Here is an 18,794-nt window from a genome sequence, read left to right on the forward strand (position 1 = left end):
ATTATTCTTTCCTATTTAGCCCATATTTCTGGAAATGGCTGACTACAGCTTCTATGGGGAAGTCCCTCTTCCATGGTTCTCACTGTCAATAGATTTCAATAACACTTGACCTTTTTCATTCTTGGGGGAATAATGGCTTTTAGTTGTAAGGCAAGTAATGGCTTCCTGCTGTTGCTAGCCTCTTAGTGTTTCAATGTCTTATTGATTCCCTCACAGCCCTGGAGGTAGGCACTTCATTAAAGTCTGTTCTGGGTTGGATTCATTCTCCTGCTGGACCTTTACTGATTACAGATTCCCTGTTTCCTGGATTCTAAGTCTTTCTCCTTTAGCTTCCTAAGAAAGAATGCATTAGAGATACAGTTTTCAAATTGTTCGTTGTCTGAGGATGATTTTATTCTACTCCCACGTGTGGTTGATAGAGTTTCGGTCTGTGATAGTTATGCTTGTCCCTCAGAATTGGGAATGCCTTGCTTAATTTTCGTGGAACTTCTCGTATTGCTGCTAAGAGGTCTGGCTCCATTCTGATTCACAGCCATTTGTCTGCCGCCTCGTCCTTTCTCTCTGGAAAGTGTTAGGCTCTTTTCTCCTTCCCTGGTATTCTGAAATTTCATGATAATAAAGTTTAGATGTATCTTTTTCTGTTGGTTCTGGGTAGGTTCCCTTCAATATAACGACATTTTTTCAGTTCTTAGAAAATTTCCTTGAATTTCGTTTTTAACGATTTTTTTGGCCTCCATCATCTCTGTCATTGCTTTTTGGAAATTAGTTTGACGTTGGAGCTCCTATCTTAATCCTCTGTTTTTTAAAAAACGTTTTTCCCTTCTTATTTTATCACGTTTTGTCTTCCAAACCTTTCATTCTTTTTTTTTTTAAATTACTTACCCTATCTATAACCCCTGCTTCCTTTTTCTCTGGTTTTGTTGAAAGCTTCTTCAAATATGGCACGAAGGGAATCCTTGGCTGTCTATTTACATTTATAAATGATGCGCTATGAATCTATATGCTCAGTTCATTATATATTGTTCAGACAAAAAGCTGGACTTTTCACTGGAAGACCTTCAGATGTCAGTGTCTGGAGGCCAATTCTTTGTTCTTCCTCAGATGATTCCTGGCAACTGACATCCTCAAAGCAGGACAGGAGAGGGGCTGATGGTCACACAGGCCAGTAAACATATTTTTCACTTAATTTCCCTTTTTCAGCTGTGTGCCTCACTCTGCTCTCACTTTGATCCTCAGTTTGAGGCCCTTTGGGTTTAGTTTATTCCAGAGAGGAAACATTCAGGATCCCGCTGGTGGGTTGGTGTGTGAGATAGTCAGAGAAGACGTGTGGGTCAATTGCTTATACAAACTCAATTTCCACCCTACTTCCAGTTGTCAGACATACCTGCACACTTTCTAGAACCTGTGTCTCTAAGCCCTGAGCCTTTTCTGAGTTGTTGTAAGTAAATACTCTGAACTGCTTGTGGTCTGCCTGGATTGCCACATCTTTGGAATGGAAAGGGTATCTCTCATTCACTTGTCTTCTCATCTACTTATTTTATCCTTGTTTACAATTTTAATCCTTAACTGACACTTCGATCACTTTGGGGAAGGATGGGAAGTTACCGCATGTCCTGCTCTTGTTGATAATTTAATATTTGCGGCTTTCACTATGGATGATTGACTACTAAGGGCTTTGCTCTGTAGAAATTTGTGGTTTTGCTCTGAAACAGATTTGAACTGTAGGTGCTGATGGGTGGAAGCCAATCAAAAAGCTTAACAAAGGCAGTTAACAAAGTTTAACAAAAGCTTCAATGCAGGCATCTGAGTGTGGTGGTAGAAATTTGTAATCCTAATCATTTAAGTATTAGTGAAATAATGATATCTTATTTATGAAAAAAACCCACAAAACTTGAAAGCCATAAGCTTTTTGATGAGCTAGTAATGAAAGGAAATAGACTGTGGAGTCCTAGTTCTTAAAAAGATAAAAATTTTACATGAATTTAAAGAATTGATTGTAGAAGGTAGACCTTTGGATGAATGGCATGTGTGAATCCAACATAAGCTTGTTATTAAAACTAGAGAAGCGATTAGTGAAACTCTTTCAACAACTGTCTCAGTCAATATAAAGTTTCTAATCCAATGAAGGTGAAAAGGTGTTAACTTATATGCACAGGAAATATGTGATTGGGAATTGAAGAACAGAAGTGGAGACTTATGTGCTGTTGTAATGTCTGTGAATTAATTCCTCAGGACACTGCATTATCTGAAATGTATTTTAATTAAGAATCACATTTTTATTTGTTGGTATTCTGCTGTATGAATTAATGTAAATGAGTGTACTAGTAGCTTTCTTGATTTTAGATGCTATATAATTGATAAACTTAGATATTTATTTTGTTTTATTTCTTTAGCTTTGCTCTTCAAATATAGTGTCCTTAGACCCCTATTGGTAAAAGATGCCATTAAGGTGGGGAAATAATACAATAATTGAAAAAGAATTAAAGTCAACTAAAATAACCTATCAGTGGTCAAGAAGTAGTTTGCTAAATTCCATTAAAAAATAAAACAAAACTTAATCATAGTGTCTGACGGACACTTACTAAATTACTAAAGACAGAATTTGAGTAACTCCCTATTTTTCTGAACAGTGTGAGTTGTTTATCTTTTGCTATTGTATTTTATATTTCTCTATATTTCCTTGTGAGACAGTAGATTCTAAGAGCCAGATGTTTATATATTATCACATTTTATATGGAAACTTGAGATTTTTTTGTTCTTTGTAATCAATAATTTAATGGTTCTTCCTTGATTGCTAGCTTTTACCATGTTTGCTTCTGAGAACAATATGTTCATGCTTACTGTAAACTCAACAAATGAAAAAACTTTATCAAATATATAAATTTTGATCTGTCATATTTAATTCTAGCATATTCAACTTAGAAATTGCTTCAGAATTTTAGTAACCCAGTGAAATCAATTCATAATTTTATTGTTGTTTAATGGCCATTTTATACCCCCATCCCCAAACTCTGAAGGTGCTTGATTATATTGCACACACTAGCTGGTTGATGGTAGGAAAAAAAAAAGTAGAATTTCAGTGCAGCCCCCTTCCCACAAAGCGCTCTCTTATACAATATGAGTGTCTTCATTCATTCATTCATTCAACAAAATCTTACAGAATTTCCAGAGGGTCAGCAGTGAAAAGACCTGGTCCTTGTCCTCAACACCACTCACTAGTGTCATTGCAACACCCAACTTCAGGGGGCATCATTCACAGTGTACTCTATGTGCAATGACTAGCCCACGCAGCCACATTCCAGAGCAAGTCTTTGGGAATATTTCAAGAAGCCCACAGAATGGACAAGGAGGATTTACAGTGGAAGGGTTTTGCCTTCAGGTTTTCCATACATTATCTATGGTCTCAGATGTCAAATATGTTACCATCAAATACTCTCTCAGCAGCTCTTCTCTGCATGATATGCTAGATACGGTTTCTCTAAAGAGATTGCTTGAATGTGTCATTTGCTTTGATCTTTAACATAATTAGCCGTGAATAATTTTTTCCCTAATTCTCCATATTAATGCAGGAGGATTAATATATTCGCAGGGAGAAATCTTATAATATGACTTCCTTGTTCTGCATCAGCTGTCATATAAACAGAAATTAAAGATATGCAAGCTTTGCTAATTTGTTTTTTTCTTGTCTTGACTGGTCTACAGTTATTCCTTGGAGAAGTACTTTCACTGGTAGCATTTTAAATGACTAATCAAATGGAACTTCTCTTTTTTTATTGTCCCATAGTACAAGAAATAATATTTCTCTGCTGTTGAATGCAGTATTATGAGTTTTATGCTGTTTACTTATAGCAGTCTTCAGTAAGGACCTTTCCTAATTATACTTTAAGTTAATTGTGCCTGGTTTTTTGATATTCCTAGTCTGAATAGTCTCATTTATCTCTATAACCTGGGGCTGTTGTTTTAGTACTTTATCTCTAAGATTCTCATTATCTGTGGCAGTCTGTTTTGAATTCTCAAGCATTTTAAAAGAGACAACCATCTTATTTTCAGTACACTAGCAATGGTGATAGACTTCAGTTTTTAAGGACAGTTTTATTGTCTGCTCAAACCTGAATTTTGAAGACTTGATTTTGGCATTATCCTTATCCTTCTTAGCATTTCTATCACCAGGAACAGGAACAAATTTCTTGTCTCTCTTTCTTCTTTTTTAATCTGCCAGACTGACCAAATAAAGCCACCTTTTTCTAACTGGGGAGTCAGCATGGCATAATGAAGGGATCCCTGGCCCAGGATTCTGGTACTGCAACTAAGACATTTAAATAATGTAATATAGTTTCTTTAGATGTAAAAGCCAAAACATTGTCTTTGACTTTCTCTCAAATTCCTCTGTCGCTAAATTTTACCATTCGAGTAAATTGTACCGCTAGAATTCCTTCAGAGTGACTTTATAAATCAGGTTAGGGTTTAGACATTATAGTGAAATTATTGAATTTTTAAAAATTTTTTTAGTGTTTAATTTTATATGATAATATTAGTTCTACATCAGGTTTCTTTCTCTGCTGCAGTTTCTTGTGTGTACTACTCACATAAGTTTATGCAATATATTCATTCATTTTTAAGATACTCATTGAACACCTGTTCTGTACCAGGCATTGGGTCAGGTCCGGGGCTTATAGAGATGGGAAAGAGCCATTCATGACTTCAAGGTCAGAGAGTCAGACTGATGAGCTATTCACAGGTATACAGTTGGTGCAGGGGTGGCTCAGGGATGATGATGACCAATTCATCCTTGAGAGGATAGGTGAGGGCTCAGGGGAGGTGGCACCAGGTGGTAATTACTTGGGCTGATTTGTGAAAGCCATCTTTCCAAGGTGACAAAGCTGGAGTCAGAGGCCATGCTGTGGACAAAATATCTTACCAAGGGTTGAAACAGCTGATATATGTGGGTAGGAAAAAGGACATGGTTTAAGAAGCAGGTAGAGAAAAAGGAAGGAATGGGTGTGAGGCGATGATTGAAGACTGTGATGGAGGGCTATTTAGGAATGGTTAGGATATTTTGGATGTGACAACTTGATGACTTGATGAGAGCAGTAAGGGAAAGGCAAGGGTACTGGATGATTCCTGTGTTTCTGGCTTAGGTGACTGGCCCAGAAAGCAAGAACACAGCTTTGCCATTTGATTTAAAAAAATGAGTGTGTGTGTGTATGTGTAATATTACATATATACACACAAACATGTATGTGATAAAATGCATGTGTACTGAGATACATAGATGTATTGAAAACATATGAACAAGAATTATCACTGACTTAAGAAACATTAATGCTGGTTGGTACTTCGAGGCAGTTGGGTTCTTGAACTTCCTCAGAGTCCCATTTCTGATATTGACGCAGGAAAAGGGCTCCCACTCTCCCGCCTGGCTCCTGAGTCAGCAGCCAGCCAAGGGCTTCGGTCTTAGTGAATGAGCTACAATATTTGCCTGGACTTCATTCTTCGCTTTTATTTAATTTTTGTTCTGATATACCATACTTAATTTGTAAGTGCACCTTCTTAGAGATATTTTGTTTCATTGTTTGAAAAATAAATCTTAGAGTTTCCCGTTATATAAAAAGTCTTATTGTTTTGGATTGAATGTCTTTTTTTTTTTTTTCCGAAGCTTTAAACGGGGAGGCAGTCAAACAGACTCCCGCATGCACCTGACCGGGATCCACCCGGCACGCCCACCAGGGGGCGATGCTCTGACCCTCTGGGGCGTTGCTCTGTTGCATCCAGAGCCATTCTGGTGCCTGAGGCAGAGGCCACAGAGCCATCCTCAGCGCCTGGGCCATCTTTGCTCCAATGGAGCCTCGGCTGCGGGAGGGGAAGAGAGAGACAGAGAGGAAGGAGAGGGGGAGGGGTGGAGAAGCAGATGCACGCTTCTTCTGTGTGCCCTGACCGGGAATTGAACCTGGGACTCCTGCACGCCAGGCCGACGTTCTACCACTGAGCCAACTGGCCAGGGCCTCGAATGTCTTTTGAGATGGGCTTTTCCCCACCATCTGGGTTTAGTTTGGTTTGGTTTGGTGTTCATTCCTGGAGACTTAAGTACTCCGTACAAGTATTTGACTAAGATATATTGTGCCTATCTGTGCCTAACGAAGCGCTAACCACAGTAAATGATGAGTGACAGTGTAATCAATTCAGTTCCTTCAGTAGCCATCAAGGGCATGAGGAATGTAATTTTTTAATCTTTCACTTTTCAAATACTGTAAATGCCAACTTGAAAAGATCACGTCTATTTTGTATAATAAATTTTCTTATAAATTATTGCAAAAAAAGTTATTTTTTTTAATTTTGATCTTTAGAAAGTAACCTAGGGAACAAAACCCTGGTTAATTTTATGAATATATACATTTCAGCACAAAGAAGTGAGATAAATAAATGGCAGTCTTGGTACATCAAATCACACCAGCTTTAATTGCATAATGGCTTATTTCAGTGATGCATGGCTAAATAAAATTACCTATTAGGCTCGTTCATGAGGAACCTTTCCAAGTTAGTATTGCATTCCTGGGTGTTAAATTCAGCTTGTGTTCAGCATTTAATCTAATTTATTTCACTAGGCTCCTGTTTCTTTGTTATACCTTTGATGGGAGCCTGAATCTGTATTCAGAGAATTCATCCAAACTATGAAACTCCTTTCAAAACAGAATTACCTAGATTCCTTTCAGTTCTTGCTCCTCAGTTTCTGGTCTGCAGCCAGCAGCACCCGCCTTGCTTTGAGGCGTGTTAGAGATGCAGGACCTCAGGCCTCATCCCAGACCTGCCAGTCAGAACCTTTATTCTGCCCAGACCCTACGTGATGGGCGTCCACATTAAAGAGTGAGGAGAGCTGCTTCAGGTGCTTTTTTCTCACACGCCGACTTTGAGGGAATTTCTTCTGCGGATCTAATGTGAAGATAGAGAAAGGCAAACCCTGCAGTGAGCTGTGGTCCTGTTCATTTGTCCCCCTCTCAGAGCAGCGTGACACTGTATTTATCCACAGCCCTGTCTGTGCTTCTCTGAACTGGAGTGGAGGTCTTGTGACTTTCAATTAGGGAGGTTGCAATGAGAAGGGGCCGGCCGGTCTCCCCCTGGTGACAGGGTGAGCTGGCTGGGCAGCTGTCTCTACTGTGTCATGAGCTGGGCTCTGTGGTTAAATGCTGCCACTTGAGAGCGTAACTGTCACTCTCTGCTTAAAGCTCTCTGCCCTATGGAGCTCATGCCTTTGTTAATAAATGGATGAAATTTTAAGCTAAAATCTGGGAGGGTTTGGTTTTTTTAGATTTTAATTGAACCATATCTTAGTCTTTCTACGTTGTCTACTGAGATGGGACCCAACTGTTGCCCTGAGAATTAAGAAAGAAGGAGAGCAGTGTTTTATTTTTTGATGGTGAAAATACAATTAATGTAGTTTAGATAAATAATAATTTCTAGGTCCTATTTTATACTTCTTAATGTGGGATGATCATTTATTAGGTTAATTAGCATCTTGTGACATCAATATCTTTATGAGAAAATTGAGTATACTCCATTTGAAATGTCATGTGTCAAATGCAGATATGATTTGAGTAGGGAGTTGATGGATTTAATTAATCCCTATTCTAGTTGAAAGATAAGAGTTGTCGTGCACCATAACATCCCAACAGGACTTTAATTCATAGGTAGATTGCAATGCATCTTAGCTGGTGACTGTAGTGACCTAACCCTATTTCATTCAGGTCTGGGAAGGCTATTATATTGCCATAACCCTGTGGCTCATTTGAACTTTGTCTTTTAAGCTAAAGACCAAACCGATATTCTGAGAAAGATGAGAGTGGCTAATACATTTACAATTAAGTAAATTACAGTTGTAGGAAGTACCATGAGAAGCATGGAATTTGGGTATGACCTAAGCCAGGGGTCCCCAAACTTTTTACACAGGGGGCCAGTTCACTGTCCCTCAGACCGTTGGAGGGCCGGACTATAAAAAAACTATGAACAAATCCCTACGCACACTGCATATATCTTATTTTAAAGTAAAAAAACAAAACGGGAACAAATACAGTATTTAAAATAAAGAACAAGTAAATTTAAATCAACAAACTGACCAGTATTTAAATGGGAACTATGGGCCTGCTTTTGGCTAATGAGATGGTCAATGTGCTCCTCTCACTGACCACCAATGAAAGAGGTGCCCCTTCTGGAAGTGCAGCGGGGCCGGATAAATGGCCTCAGGGGGCCACATGCGGCCCGCGGGACGTAGTTTGGGGACCCCTGACCTAAGCTAACCAATCTGAGAGACCAGGAAGCCTTCCCAGAGAAGTGCCGTTGAACTTGTTTCCTACTGTGATGGAGAAAAGTTCTTGCCCCTTCCCTGGGAATTTAGTTTTTCCTCCGCATTCCATACTCTCCCCATTGCCTGAAATTTAATAGTTTAGATAAAGGTTTTTATCTTGAATTCCTTTGCCATAAAGTGTGTATGTCAGTTTTCAAATACCTTCATCTCAAACTTAATCTTTAATTAGTTTTCTGCCCAAGTTATTTAAGGTTAACTTTAACTGACATTTTACATTCTAGCCTGCAGTTCTGGATGCTTGTGTTGCTTTCAAAAAACAATTCATCAAAATGCACAGAGGTTCTATTTTTCCCATATGGGGAAAATTCACAATGCTTTGACTCTTCTACTTAAATGTCTAACTTTATATACTGTCCCAAGGAGATGCTTCTTCATTTCACCTTTTCTAAAAAAGAAACTTTTGATTTTAGAACAGTTCTAGGTTTATGGAAAACTTGCAAAGACTATAGAGAGTTTCTACATACTTTTTATTTGGTTTCCCCTATTGTTAACATCTTACCTGTGACATATCTGTCACAACTAAGGAACCCACAGTGACACATTACTATTAACTCAACAGCTTAATTTGATCTTACTGGTTATTCCCTAATTTTCTTTTTCTGTTTTAAGATTTCATTCAGGATTCCACATTATCTGTGGTCATCCTGTGTCCTTGACCACCTCTGGGTTATGACAATTTCTTGGACTGCCCTTGTTTTTCATGACCTTGACAGTTTTGAGGACTACTGGTCCGGTATTTTGTAGGATGTTACTTGATGCAGAGTTGTCTAATGTTTGGGGGAGGAAAACTGCCCAGATGAAGTGACCTTATCATTGCATTATATCGGGAGGACTGCTATCTTCCTGACTTATCACTGTTGACCTTGTTCACATGGTCAGGATTTGCCAGTTCCCTCCATTGTCAAGTTCCTCTCCACCCCCCACCCCCACTTCATACAATGCTCTTCTGACACAACTCCCTAAGCTCAGCTCCCACTTGAAAGTTGAGACAAGGAGAGCAGAGGGAGGGTTGTGCTGGTTTTGATTCATTCATTTAGCAAATATCTTTGAGACCATACTGTGTGCCTGGCACTTCTCTGTGTTGTGGGGACAAGATGATGGCCACAACCTAGCCCTTGTCTTTTGGGTCATCCATGTAGAGGAGACATACTCCAAAAAAGCAAAGACAAGCTAACATCTTTTGAGTGTTGTGTAGGAAACAAATTAGGGAAAAGAGGGTACGACATGGGTCTGGGTGGCAAGGAAGAACCTGCCTTACATATGGTGGCTGAGAAGGACATTTCTAAATGAAGTCATTTGAGCTGACCCCTGAGTAACAAGAAGCAATGATCCACACACAGGGTGAGGGAAATGCATTCTGGGCAGAGGGAACAACTCAGGCACAGACCCTGACAAGAGAAAGAGCGCTGCATGTTTCAGGGACCGACAGCAGAGCAGCGTGGCTGGAGGGGAGGAGGTGGGACGGACGGCAGAGCGGCGTGGCCGGGGGACAGGAGGTGGGACGGACGGCAGAGCGGCGTGGCCGGGGGACAGGAGGTGGGACGGACGGCAGAGCGGCGTGGCCGGAGGGAGAGGAGGTGGGACGGACGGCAGAGCGGCGTGGCCGGAGGGGAGGAGGTGGGACGGACGGCAGAGCGGCGTGGCCGGGGGACAGGAGGTGGGACGGACGGCCGAGCGGCGTGGCCGGAGGACAGGAGGTGGGACGGACGGCAGAGCGGCGTGGCCGGAGGGGAGGAGGTGGGACAGACGGCAGAGCGGCGTGGCCGGAGGACAGGAGGTGGGACGGACGGCAGAGCGGCGTGGCCGGAGGGGAGGAGGTGGGACGGACGGCCGAGCGGCGTGGCCGGAGGACAGGAGGTGGGACGGACGGCCGAGCGGCGTGGCCGGAGGACAGGAGGTGGGACGGACGGCAGAGCCGCGTGGCCGGAGGGGAGGAGGTGGGACGGACGGCAGAGCGGCGTGGCCGGAGGACAGGAGGTGGGACGGACGGCAGAGCGGCGTGGCCGGAGGGGAGGAGGTGGGACGGACGGCCGAGCGGCGTGGCCGGGGGAGAGGAGGTGGGACGGACGGCCGAGCGGCGTGGCCGGGGGACAGGAGGTGGGACGGACGGCCGAGCGGCGTGGCCGGGGGACAGGAGGTGGGACGGACGGCCGAGCGGCGTGGCCGGGGGACAGGAGGTGGGACGGACGGCAGAGCGGCGTGGCCGGGGGACAGGAGGTGGGACGGACGGCAGAGCGGCGTGGCCGGAGGGGAGGAGGTGGGACGGACGGCAGAGCGGCGTGGCTGGGGGAGAGGAGGTCTCATGAGTAAAAGTGTGACGTGAAATTGAAGAGCAGGTGGGGCCTTCAGTCTCTCTAGGCTCCACTCTTGGTTTTAAGGAAGAAAAAAAGCTCAAGGTATTATTTAAAAAAAAAAAGAGAGATTCCTCTCTTTTCATTAATGCAGACACACTGACATTGGATGTAGATAGAAAATAACTTGAAATCATTTCAGTACACAGCAATCTTACAGAATTTTATTTGTCAAGTGAAATTTCCTATTGTTTATGAAAATAATTTAGGTAGTACTTTCAATAATAAGATTTTGCTCCCCAATCTTCAAAACGCAAAATAAAAACATCTTTAAAACGTTCATAAAAGTCAACCCTCCTCCTTCCGCCCAACATATTATCCATCACTCATAAATCCTTAATATTGAGAAGAAATTCTTATAGAGCTGATTGTAGAAGCACTATTATTAAAAATCTTCATACATATTTTTCAAGTTAAAAATACTTCAAAGGTAAAAATATTCACTTTAAATGAAGTTTTAAGAATCTACCAATTTTTGACAAAATGCACGGAAACTTTTAAAGAACAGCTATCACAGGAAAACTACTGAGGAAAATGGTAAGAAACCAGATCTTATTTGAGAGCCCATTTCTATTAATTATTCACAAAGGATCATATGTAATTTATTTATTTTTTCTCCATAACTGATGAGGATGATTTTTCTTCTATTTATAAGTAAGTTTTTATGCAGATGAAGCATAACATGGATAGAAGTAAAGATTTTCTGCTTTTCAGAGAGTGTAGTTTCTGTAGCAACTACTCAGCTCTGTCTTGATGACTGGAAAGCAGCATAGACAACACAGGTGAAGGGGCACGGCCATGTCCCAGTACAGCCTTATTTATGAACACGGGAATATGGATTTCATAGACAGGGGTCCTCAGGTTACAACACAGTTCCATTCCTACGACAGTGACGTAAACCTGAATTTTGGTGTTAGTTGAAACACACCCTAGCCTAAATCACTTACCTATCCTAATGCAGTTGTAAAATCATAATCTGATTCTAGAAAATAAAAATACAACTAAGCTACAGAAAAAGAAAAAGATAAAAATACTGTACTGTGTAGTAACAGGAAAAAAAATGAATGTAAAAATAATTTCTTGCATTTATTTCTGTGGCTTGCACACTGGAAGGAGCATTACAAGGTGGGAGAGAGTGAACTATTGGGAGGAGGAAGCTGGAGAGGCAGGAGAACCCGCAGAAGGTGCTGGAGATACTGGGTCAGGTGAATCAGGATTGCCTAAGGAACGTGCAGGAGACACTGGAGATGATTCTACCTGTGCTACAGGTGTTTCATCTCAGGAAGCAGCTGATGTAGAGGGTACAGGATCTGCTGCAGGCCTTTCTACCTTCTTAAAGAATTGTTCCTTGGCCCTGGCTGGTTGGCTCAGTGGTAGAGCGTTGGCCTGGCGTGCAGAGGTCCTGGGTTCAATTCCCGGCCAGGGCACACAGGAGAAGCGCCCATCTGTTTCTCCACCCCTCCCCCTCTCCTTCCTCTCTGTCTCTCTCTTCCCCTCCCGCAGCCGAGGCTCCATTGGAGCAAAGTTTGCCCGGGCGCTGAGGATGGCTCTTCGGCCTCTGCCCCAGGCGCTAGAGTGGCTCTGGTCGCAACAGAGCGACACCCCGGAGGAGCAGAGCATCGCCCCCTGGTGGGCAGAGCCTCGCCCCCTGGTGGGCATGCCGGGTGGATCCCGGTCGGGCGCATGCGGGAGTCTGTCTGACTGTCTCTCCCCGTTTCCGGCTTCAGAAAAATACAGAAAAGAAAAAAAAAAAGAAAAAGAAAAAAAGAATTGTTCCAGACTAGGAACTGGTTTGCCCATGCAGTCCATAAGTATGACGCTAACGGCTAAGCCAAAACACTCCTGTCTCAATTTTTTTAAGTTTTTATGAGAGTGAGCGTTGTAAACTCAAAACGTTGTATGCTGAGACTGCGGTAACTCGAGGACCCCCTGTAATGTGCGTATATCACAAAGTAATCTTTTTTTGAGTTTCTGAACCATTTTAAAATGTAAAAGGCATTCTTAGCTTATAGGCTCTGTGAAAACGCACTAGATGGGATTTGGCCCATGGTCCGTAGTGTGTGCCCTTGTGTGTTATTGTGTGTTGTCCCCCTGCCTCCTGTAGAGGAAAGGCTTATACTACTGTTCACCTCATTCATTCGCTGCCGTGAGTGGAAGGGAACAAGGTGGCTTTACAGCTAGTGGCTGTAATTTCTTCTGTCCTCACAGCTATTTTATCCCCTTATCTGCCTGTAATCTAGGTTTCCACATATATGTCCAGTGAGCTTTATCCGTCGTGTTGTGAGCCGAAAAAGATTTCAGACCTACTAGCCTAGGAATAAAACACGAACTTCTTAGTGCAGAATATGGTCTTCCCTCTTTTTAACTTTCCTCCCATTTTCCATGCAGAGCTGAAACAAAACATATGGCTCTCTCAAGATCCCTCACTTACTGGATCCCGTCTTCACTGCCTGAATGCCCCGTTCCCACCTCTGATGCCGTTGTCCCATAATCCACCAGGTCCCACTTTCCTGTCCCTTGCGTCATCGGGAGTACAAGTCCTTCCTTGCTCTCCACATTGAGCTGAGCATGTCCCTCTGTCCCTCTGGTATCTTATCACGGGGATTGTGCAGAATACTTTGGAATTACTGTTTATAGCATACAGACATCTTGTACGCAAGTTGACAGAAGTTTTCCCCAAAGAGACAACAACTCTAAAAGTTTACATGACTATACCAATAATGAGCAGTGAAGTTGAAAAAAAAACAACCTTTCTCTATACTATCAGACAAGGTCATCATTATGCTAAAGGGAAGACTAAGTTATCTCTGTATTCTCTTCACAGATAATACTATAGAATTGTTATAGAAGAGGTAATCAAAGATAATGCAGGCAAAATTTTAGAAAGAAAATATTGTGTCAGATAATAAATGTTACATTACTTTTCTAAATTTTATATTATTTGTCACATTTATTAGATTTAAAATTTTTATGACTTCTTTGGATTTATTTTCTCATTCTGAATTCACTTTCTTACCCAATTTTTTATTCATAATTTTATATTCTTTCTCAGAATAAGAATTCCCAAACTGTACGACATTTAGGCCTAAAAAATATTTCATCTCTGCTCATAATTACAGAGATTAGCAATTTGGTTTAACATTTTGTTTTTAATTATGATAAAAAATCTAAAAGCTCAATTTCTAAATCTGTGTCATAAATTAAGTTTGGAAATTTTGAGTTCAAAAGAATTAAAAGATATATAAGCATGGGTAGATGTTTTATATATTACCTTACCAGGTAACAAATCCTAAAATAAGAATTTAAACACAGCTTTAATTATAAGGTTTTGTGACCAGTTCTTATTGAAAAATTTAGACTAAGTGGGTGATAATTACATAATTATTCAAGTTGTCAAAAGAAACAACAAATTAAAGGAGACATTTCCTGAAATAAATTTATATATCATACATATAGAACTTAAGTGGATGAATTCTTCCTAAGTGAACTACTAACAGCAGTCAGTTTAATCCATCAGGAGAAGGGGGCACAGGGCTAATGCAGTGTAGGAAGGGAGCGTAAGGGATGCAGGCAATAGTCCAGGGGTCCCCAAACTTTTTACACAGGGGCCAGTTCACTGTCCCTCAGACCGTTGGAGGGCTGGACTATAAAAAAAAACTATGAACAAATCCCTATCCTATGCACACTGCACATATCTTATTTTAAAGTAAAAAAACAAAACAGGAACAAATACAATATTTAAAATAAAAAACAAGTAAATTTAAATCAAGAAACTGACCAGTATTTCAATGGGAACTATGGGCCTGCTTTTGGCTAATGAGATGGTCAATGTGCTTCTTTCATTGACCACCAATGAAAGAGGTGCCCCTTCCGGAAGTGCAGCGGGGGCCAGATAAATGCCCTCTGGGGGCCACATGTGGCCCGCGGGCCGTAGTTTGGGGACCCCTGCAATAGTCCCTTCATGTTAAATTGAAGGGCTTCTGTTGTTGGAAGGCAGGAAGGCAGCTCCAGTAATCAAGTATTCTGCTACGTTAACATGTTGATATGTCTTATACTTCTACTTTTTAATTTTCTTGAGCTTCCTATCTGGTTTTTATAAATCCTTTAAGTATAATTCTCTCGGCTTCATTAGTATATCCTAAGGCATCTTTGAAAAATGATGTCATAGGAAACATCTCATTAGAAATGAGAGCTCAAGTCCCTTAGCTAGCTAAGCAGACACGAGCCTGTAGGTGTGCTATATCTGTGCTGTATCATCACCCTCCAACTGAAAGCCCCTTAGCTAGCTAAGCAGACAAGAGCCTGTAGGTGTGCTATATCTGTGCTGTATCATCACCCTCCAACTGAAAGCCCCTTAGCTAGCTAAGCAGACAAGAGCCTGTAGGTGTGCTATATCTGTGCTGTATCATCACCCTCCAACTGAGGAGAGGTACTGAACAGCTTTGTCTTTTAATCGTTCTAAGTGTCATATTAGGGAGAGGATACAGACCAAGCACAGTAGTGGAAAGGAATTTCTGTAAGTCGTGCTGACAGTGTTAACAGTCACCCCACCAGCCAGCTTAGCAGGGGGTGGCTGTGCCTTCTACTGAGGGCCTTAGCATTCAGAGTTAGAGGTTGTAGTGGGAAAGATTATGGCCAGAAGGTGGACAATAGAGGCTTATGTTCTGAATAGTACAAAAGGAAGGTGCACATAGCTATATAAGATCCAAGATACTTTATGTCAACTTAAATAAGATGTAGGTTATTAGTCTTAGAAATGAATTCATTGCATAAAAATTTGGAAAATCACCAACTAGAAATTTTACACTTCACTGAACATCTAAGGCCCCAATATTTATAAGAATATCATTGTATTTTAATATGCTAATAAAGAATTCTTGATACCTAGGTTGTCTCTCAAATCTTAAATGAAAAATGTTAAAACTCACCTACCTAGTAGAACATTGGTTTTGAAATTAATTCTTTACTACTTGACATTTTTTTATATAAAGTTGCATTTGTTTTTATTCATTTTGACTATATACTATTGATGTTTAATTTGCTTAAAAATTATGTGGCATAATAGGAAAGAGATTTCTGTAAGTGCATTACTTCTTTAATTCAAATCATTTTATATACAATTGTGATAACGACTGGGATAGCTCTAGAGAAGTAGGCCTCTTGTCTTTAACCTCTGGAGAATCTGAAATAAGTTAAAGACACAAGGATTGGCTCACCTTAAATTGAATATGAGTACATCAGTTAAAGAAGTACCACAATATTTTCAGGATTTTATTAGGATACTTTCAGGAAACAAACTCATTCAAGGTAGAGCCATTAAAAAATTCCTGGAGAATTGCCAAAAGGTAGAGAGATCTAGCAAAACACTGGACTGTCTGGTTATCCAGGCCTTGGGAAGGCAGGAACCAGATCAGTTCAGGGGACTTCATCTAAAGGAAGTTGGCCATTCTTGCTACTTCTCTGCCACTAATCTACATATGCTAGTTTTTTTCCATTCTGCTCCCAAGTGCCCTGGTCTCCAAAGTCCCAGCACAGATTTCTGATTGGCTCTCTGCCTATACAATGGATTGGTTGTTCCTGTTGGATTAAGTGCAGGTTTTTTCCTGACAGACAAGGTCTCCTGGAACACTGCTGAACTGCCTTGCTAGAACTGTGAACATAGCAGGCGGAAGTGGACCTTAGTAGATGACTGATAGGAAAGGAAGCGGACCATAATAGATGACTGATATATTAAGTGCAAGTTTGATCAACAAGCTCATAAAGGAAGTTATTCTGTATACCGTGTTAAAGGAAGACCTGTGGAAGAAATGGCATTTGCATCACATTGTAGAGGATGGGTTGGACTTAACATGTCAAGAGTAACAGATGAAGAAGGGGGGAGTTCTAGGTAGTGGAGCAGATTGAGCCACGTTGTATAGGTTTATGCTTGGACCATGGGCAGATGAGTCTGGCTTAGAGATCCTCAGTGTATTTGCCCTAAATTACCTGAGAGTCCAAGTCAAGCCTGGACTCCAGCCCAGATTGATTGAAACAGAATCCTTGGGGTTTGTGTTCAGATCATTTGCAGTTTTTAAGTTTCCTGGATAATATTAATGCAGAGGTGTTTGAGCCCTGGACAATGAGAGAGAAGACTACATTATGAATTTGTGAAATAGAGTTGGAAAAGAATATTAAACAAGACTGTGGTAGCTTTCTCTATCAGGCTAAGGAGCTCATTGGACTGTATTCTGTAAGTAAGGTGGAACCACCAAGTTTTACCTTTTTATTGTATCCAACCTTTTTCTGAGCACAGTGTAGTTACATCTATTTGAATTCTGTACAGGGCAGTAGACAGAGAGGGAAAAGAAAGTTGTGGGATCTAGGTGTGTGTGTCACAGCGTTTGGTACTCACTGAGAATGGTATTTATTCATTCCTTTTCCTCTGTAGGGGTAAATCTTCTAATTCCAGATTTACTTTTCTAAGCAGAACATATTGAAGTTTCTGTAACAATTGTTTCTTCTCTCTTTAGGGGAGTTGGCTGCATCTTTGTTGAAATGATTCAAGGAGTTGCTGCTTTTCCAGGAATGAAAGACATTCAGGATCAGCTTGAACGGATATTTCTGGTAAGTTCTTTACAGAATGCTTTTGCGAAAAATTGGTTTCTAACTCATCCCTTAGTGCCACATTCCACAGTGGTTGTGGAAAATAATTTTAAACAAATTTATTGGTTGCCCATTTCATTCTAACATATTTTTGGACATTTGAAAAGTCAGAAGTTAGTTAATTATGCTTTTGAACAACTGCACATTAATAGGACAACAAAATGGTTAGAAGGGACAGGAAGTCATAGGCGCTACAGAATAGTGGGTAAAAATGGGAGCTCAGACAGAAAAGCTGCAAATAATTTATATAGCTGTACCCCCTTCAGGTAAGTGTAGCTTAACTCCTTCCCATCTCCACCCACTTGAATGTGGCTTTGATCGGTAACTTTTTTCCATAAAGCAGAGCATGGTAAGATAGGAGAGGAGAGGAGAGAATAGTAACATTAAAATGGAGAAACCAGGCGAATAGTATCTCAGCTAGTCTTCCAGGTTATCGTCCTGTTGCTAGCATGGACCCTTCATATAATGTTTGGAGAATGACACTTCTTTGATCTTCCTACCAAAACCATAACTTCAGTTGAATCATGAAAAGTAGATTGCACAAAGCCAGACTGAAGGACATTCTACACATTATCTGACTAGTACTCTTCAAAATTGTAAAGGTCATCAAAACAGGGACAGTCTGAGAAACTGTCATAGCCCAAAGGAAGCTATGAAGGCATGACCACTTAATGTGATGTGGTGTCCTGGATGGAATCCTGGAACAGGAAAAGGACATTAGGGAAGAGCTGGTGAAATCCAAGGAGAGTGTGCAGTTTAGTTTCTCTCAGCATACCGATAAGTGTTTCTCACTTACGGCAAATGTTTCATATAATGTAATATTTTAGCAGTAGGGGAAACTGGTGAGGGGTATACAGGAACTCTCTACTGTATTTTAAATTTTTAAATATTTAAATTTTTTAAATATGCAAAAAATAAAAATAAAATGTATCCTAGATCCAGATGATCTGGGTTTATCTCTTGATCTGTCACCTTGGGCAAGGAACTTAGCTCTCTGAGCCTTAGTTTTCCCATGGCAGAAATGAAGGGTAATAGTAACACCTACCCCATAGGTTGTTTTGAGGAATAATTGTCTTATTATATATGAAGTGCTGTTAGAACTATGCCTAACCCATAGTAAATACCCTGTTGATTTTCTGTCTGGAAGATCTATCCATCAATGTCAAGGGGATGTTAAGGTCCCCTACTATGACTGTGTGATTACCCATCTCCCTTTAGGTCCATCAGTATTTGCTTTATATATTTGGGTGCTTCTGTGTTGGATGTATAAATGTTTACAAGGGTTATATCCTCTTGTTGGATTGATCCCTTTATCATTATGTAATATACTTCTTTTACTCTTATAACCTTTGTTTTAAAATATATTTTAGTCTAATTATCTTTTTCCATCCCTTTACTTTCTGTCTGTGTGCCTTCTGATCTGAAGTGGGTCTCTTCTAAACAGC

General features: G+C 40.8%; 1 protein-coding gene across 5 annotated transcripts in view; it reads left to right on the top strand.

Annotated features, from left to right (window-relative positions):
• CDK14 (cyclin dependent kinase 14) overlaps positions 1-18,794 on the top strand; it is a 621,136-nt gene that overhangs the window by 373,621 nt on the left and 228,721 nt on the right. For all 5 annotated transcript variants that reach the window (XM_066353824.1, XM_066353828.1, XM_066353826.1 and 2 more), the window contains one exon: positions 17,217-17,310. In XM_066353824.1, the coding sequence (XP_066209921.1) occupies positions 17,217-17,310 (94 nt within the window). The remainder of the gene's footprint in view (positions 1-17,216; positions 17,311-18,794) is intronic.

The sequence above is a fragment of the Saccopteryx leptura genome, chromosome 12, assembly GCF_036850995.1.
Source record: "Saccopteryx leptura isolate mSacLep1 chromosome 12, mSacLep1_pri_phased_curated, whole genome shotgun sequence".
Classification (NCBI taxonomy): domain Eukaryota; kingdom Metazoa; phylum Chordata; class Mammalia; order Chiroptera; family Emballonuridae; genus Saccopteryx; species Saccopteryx leptura.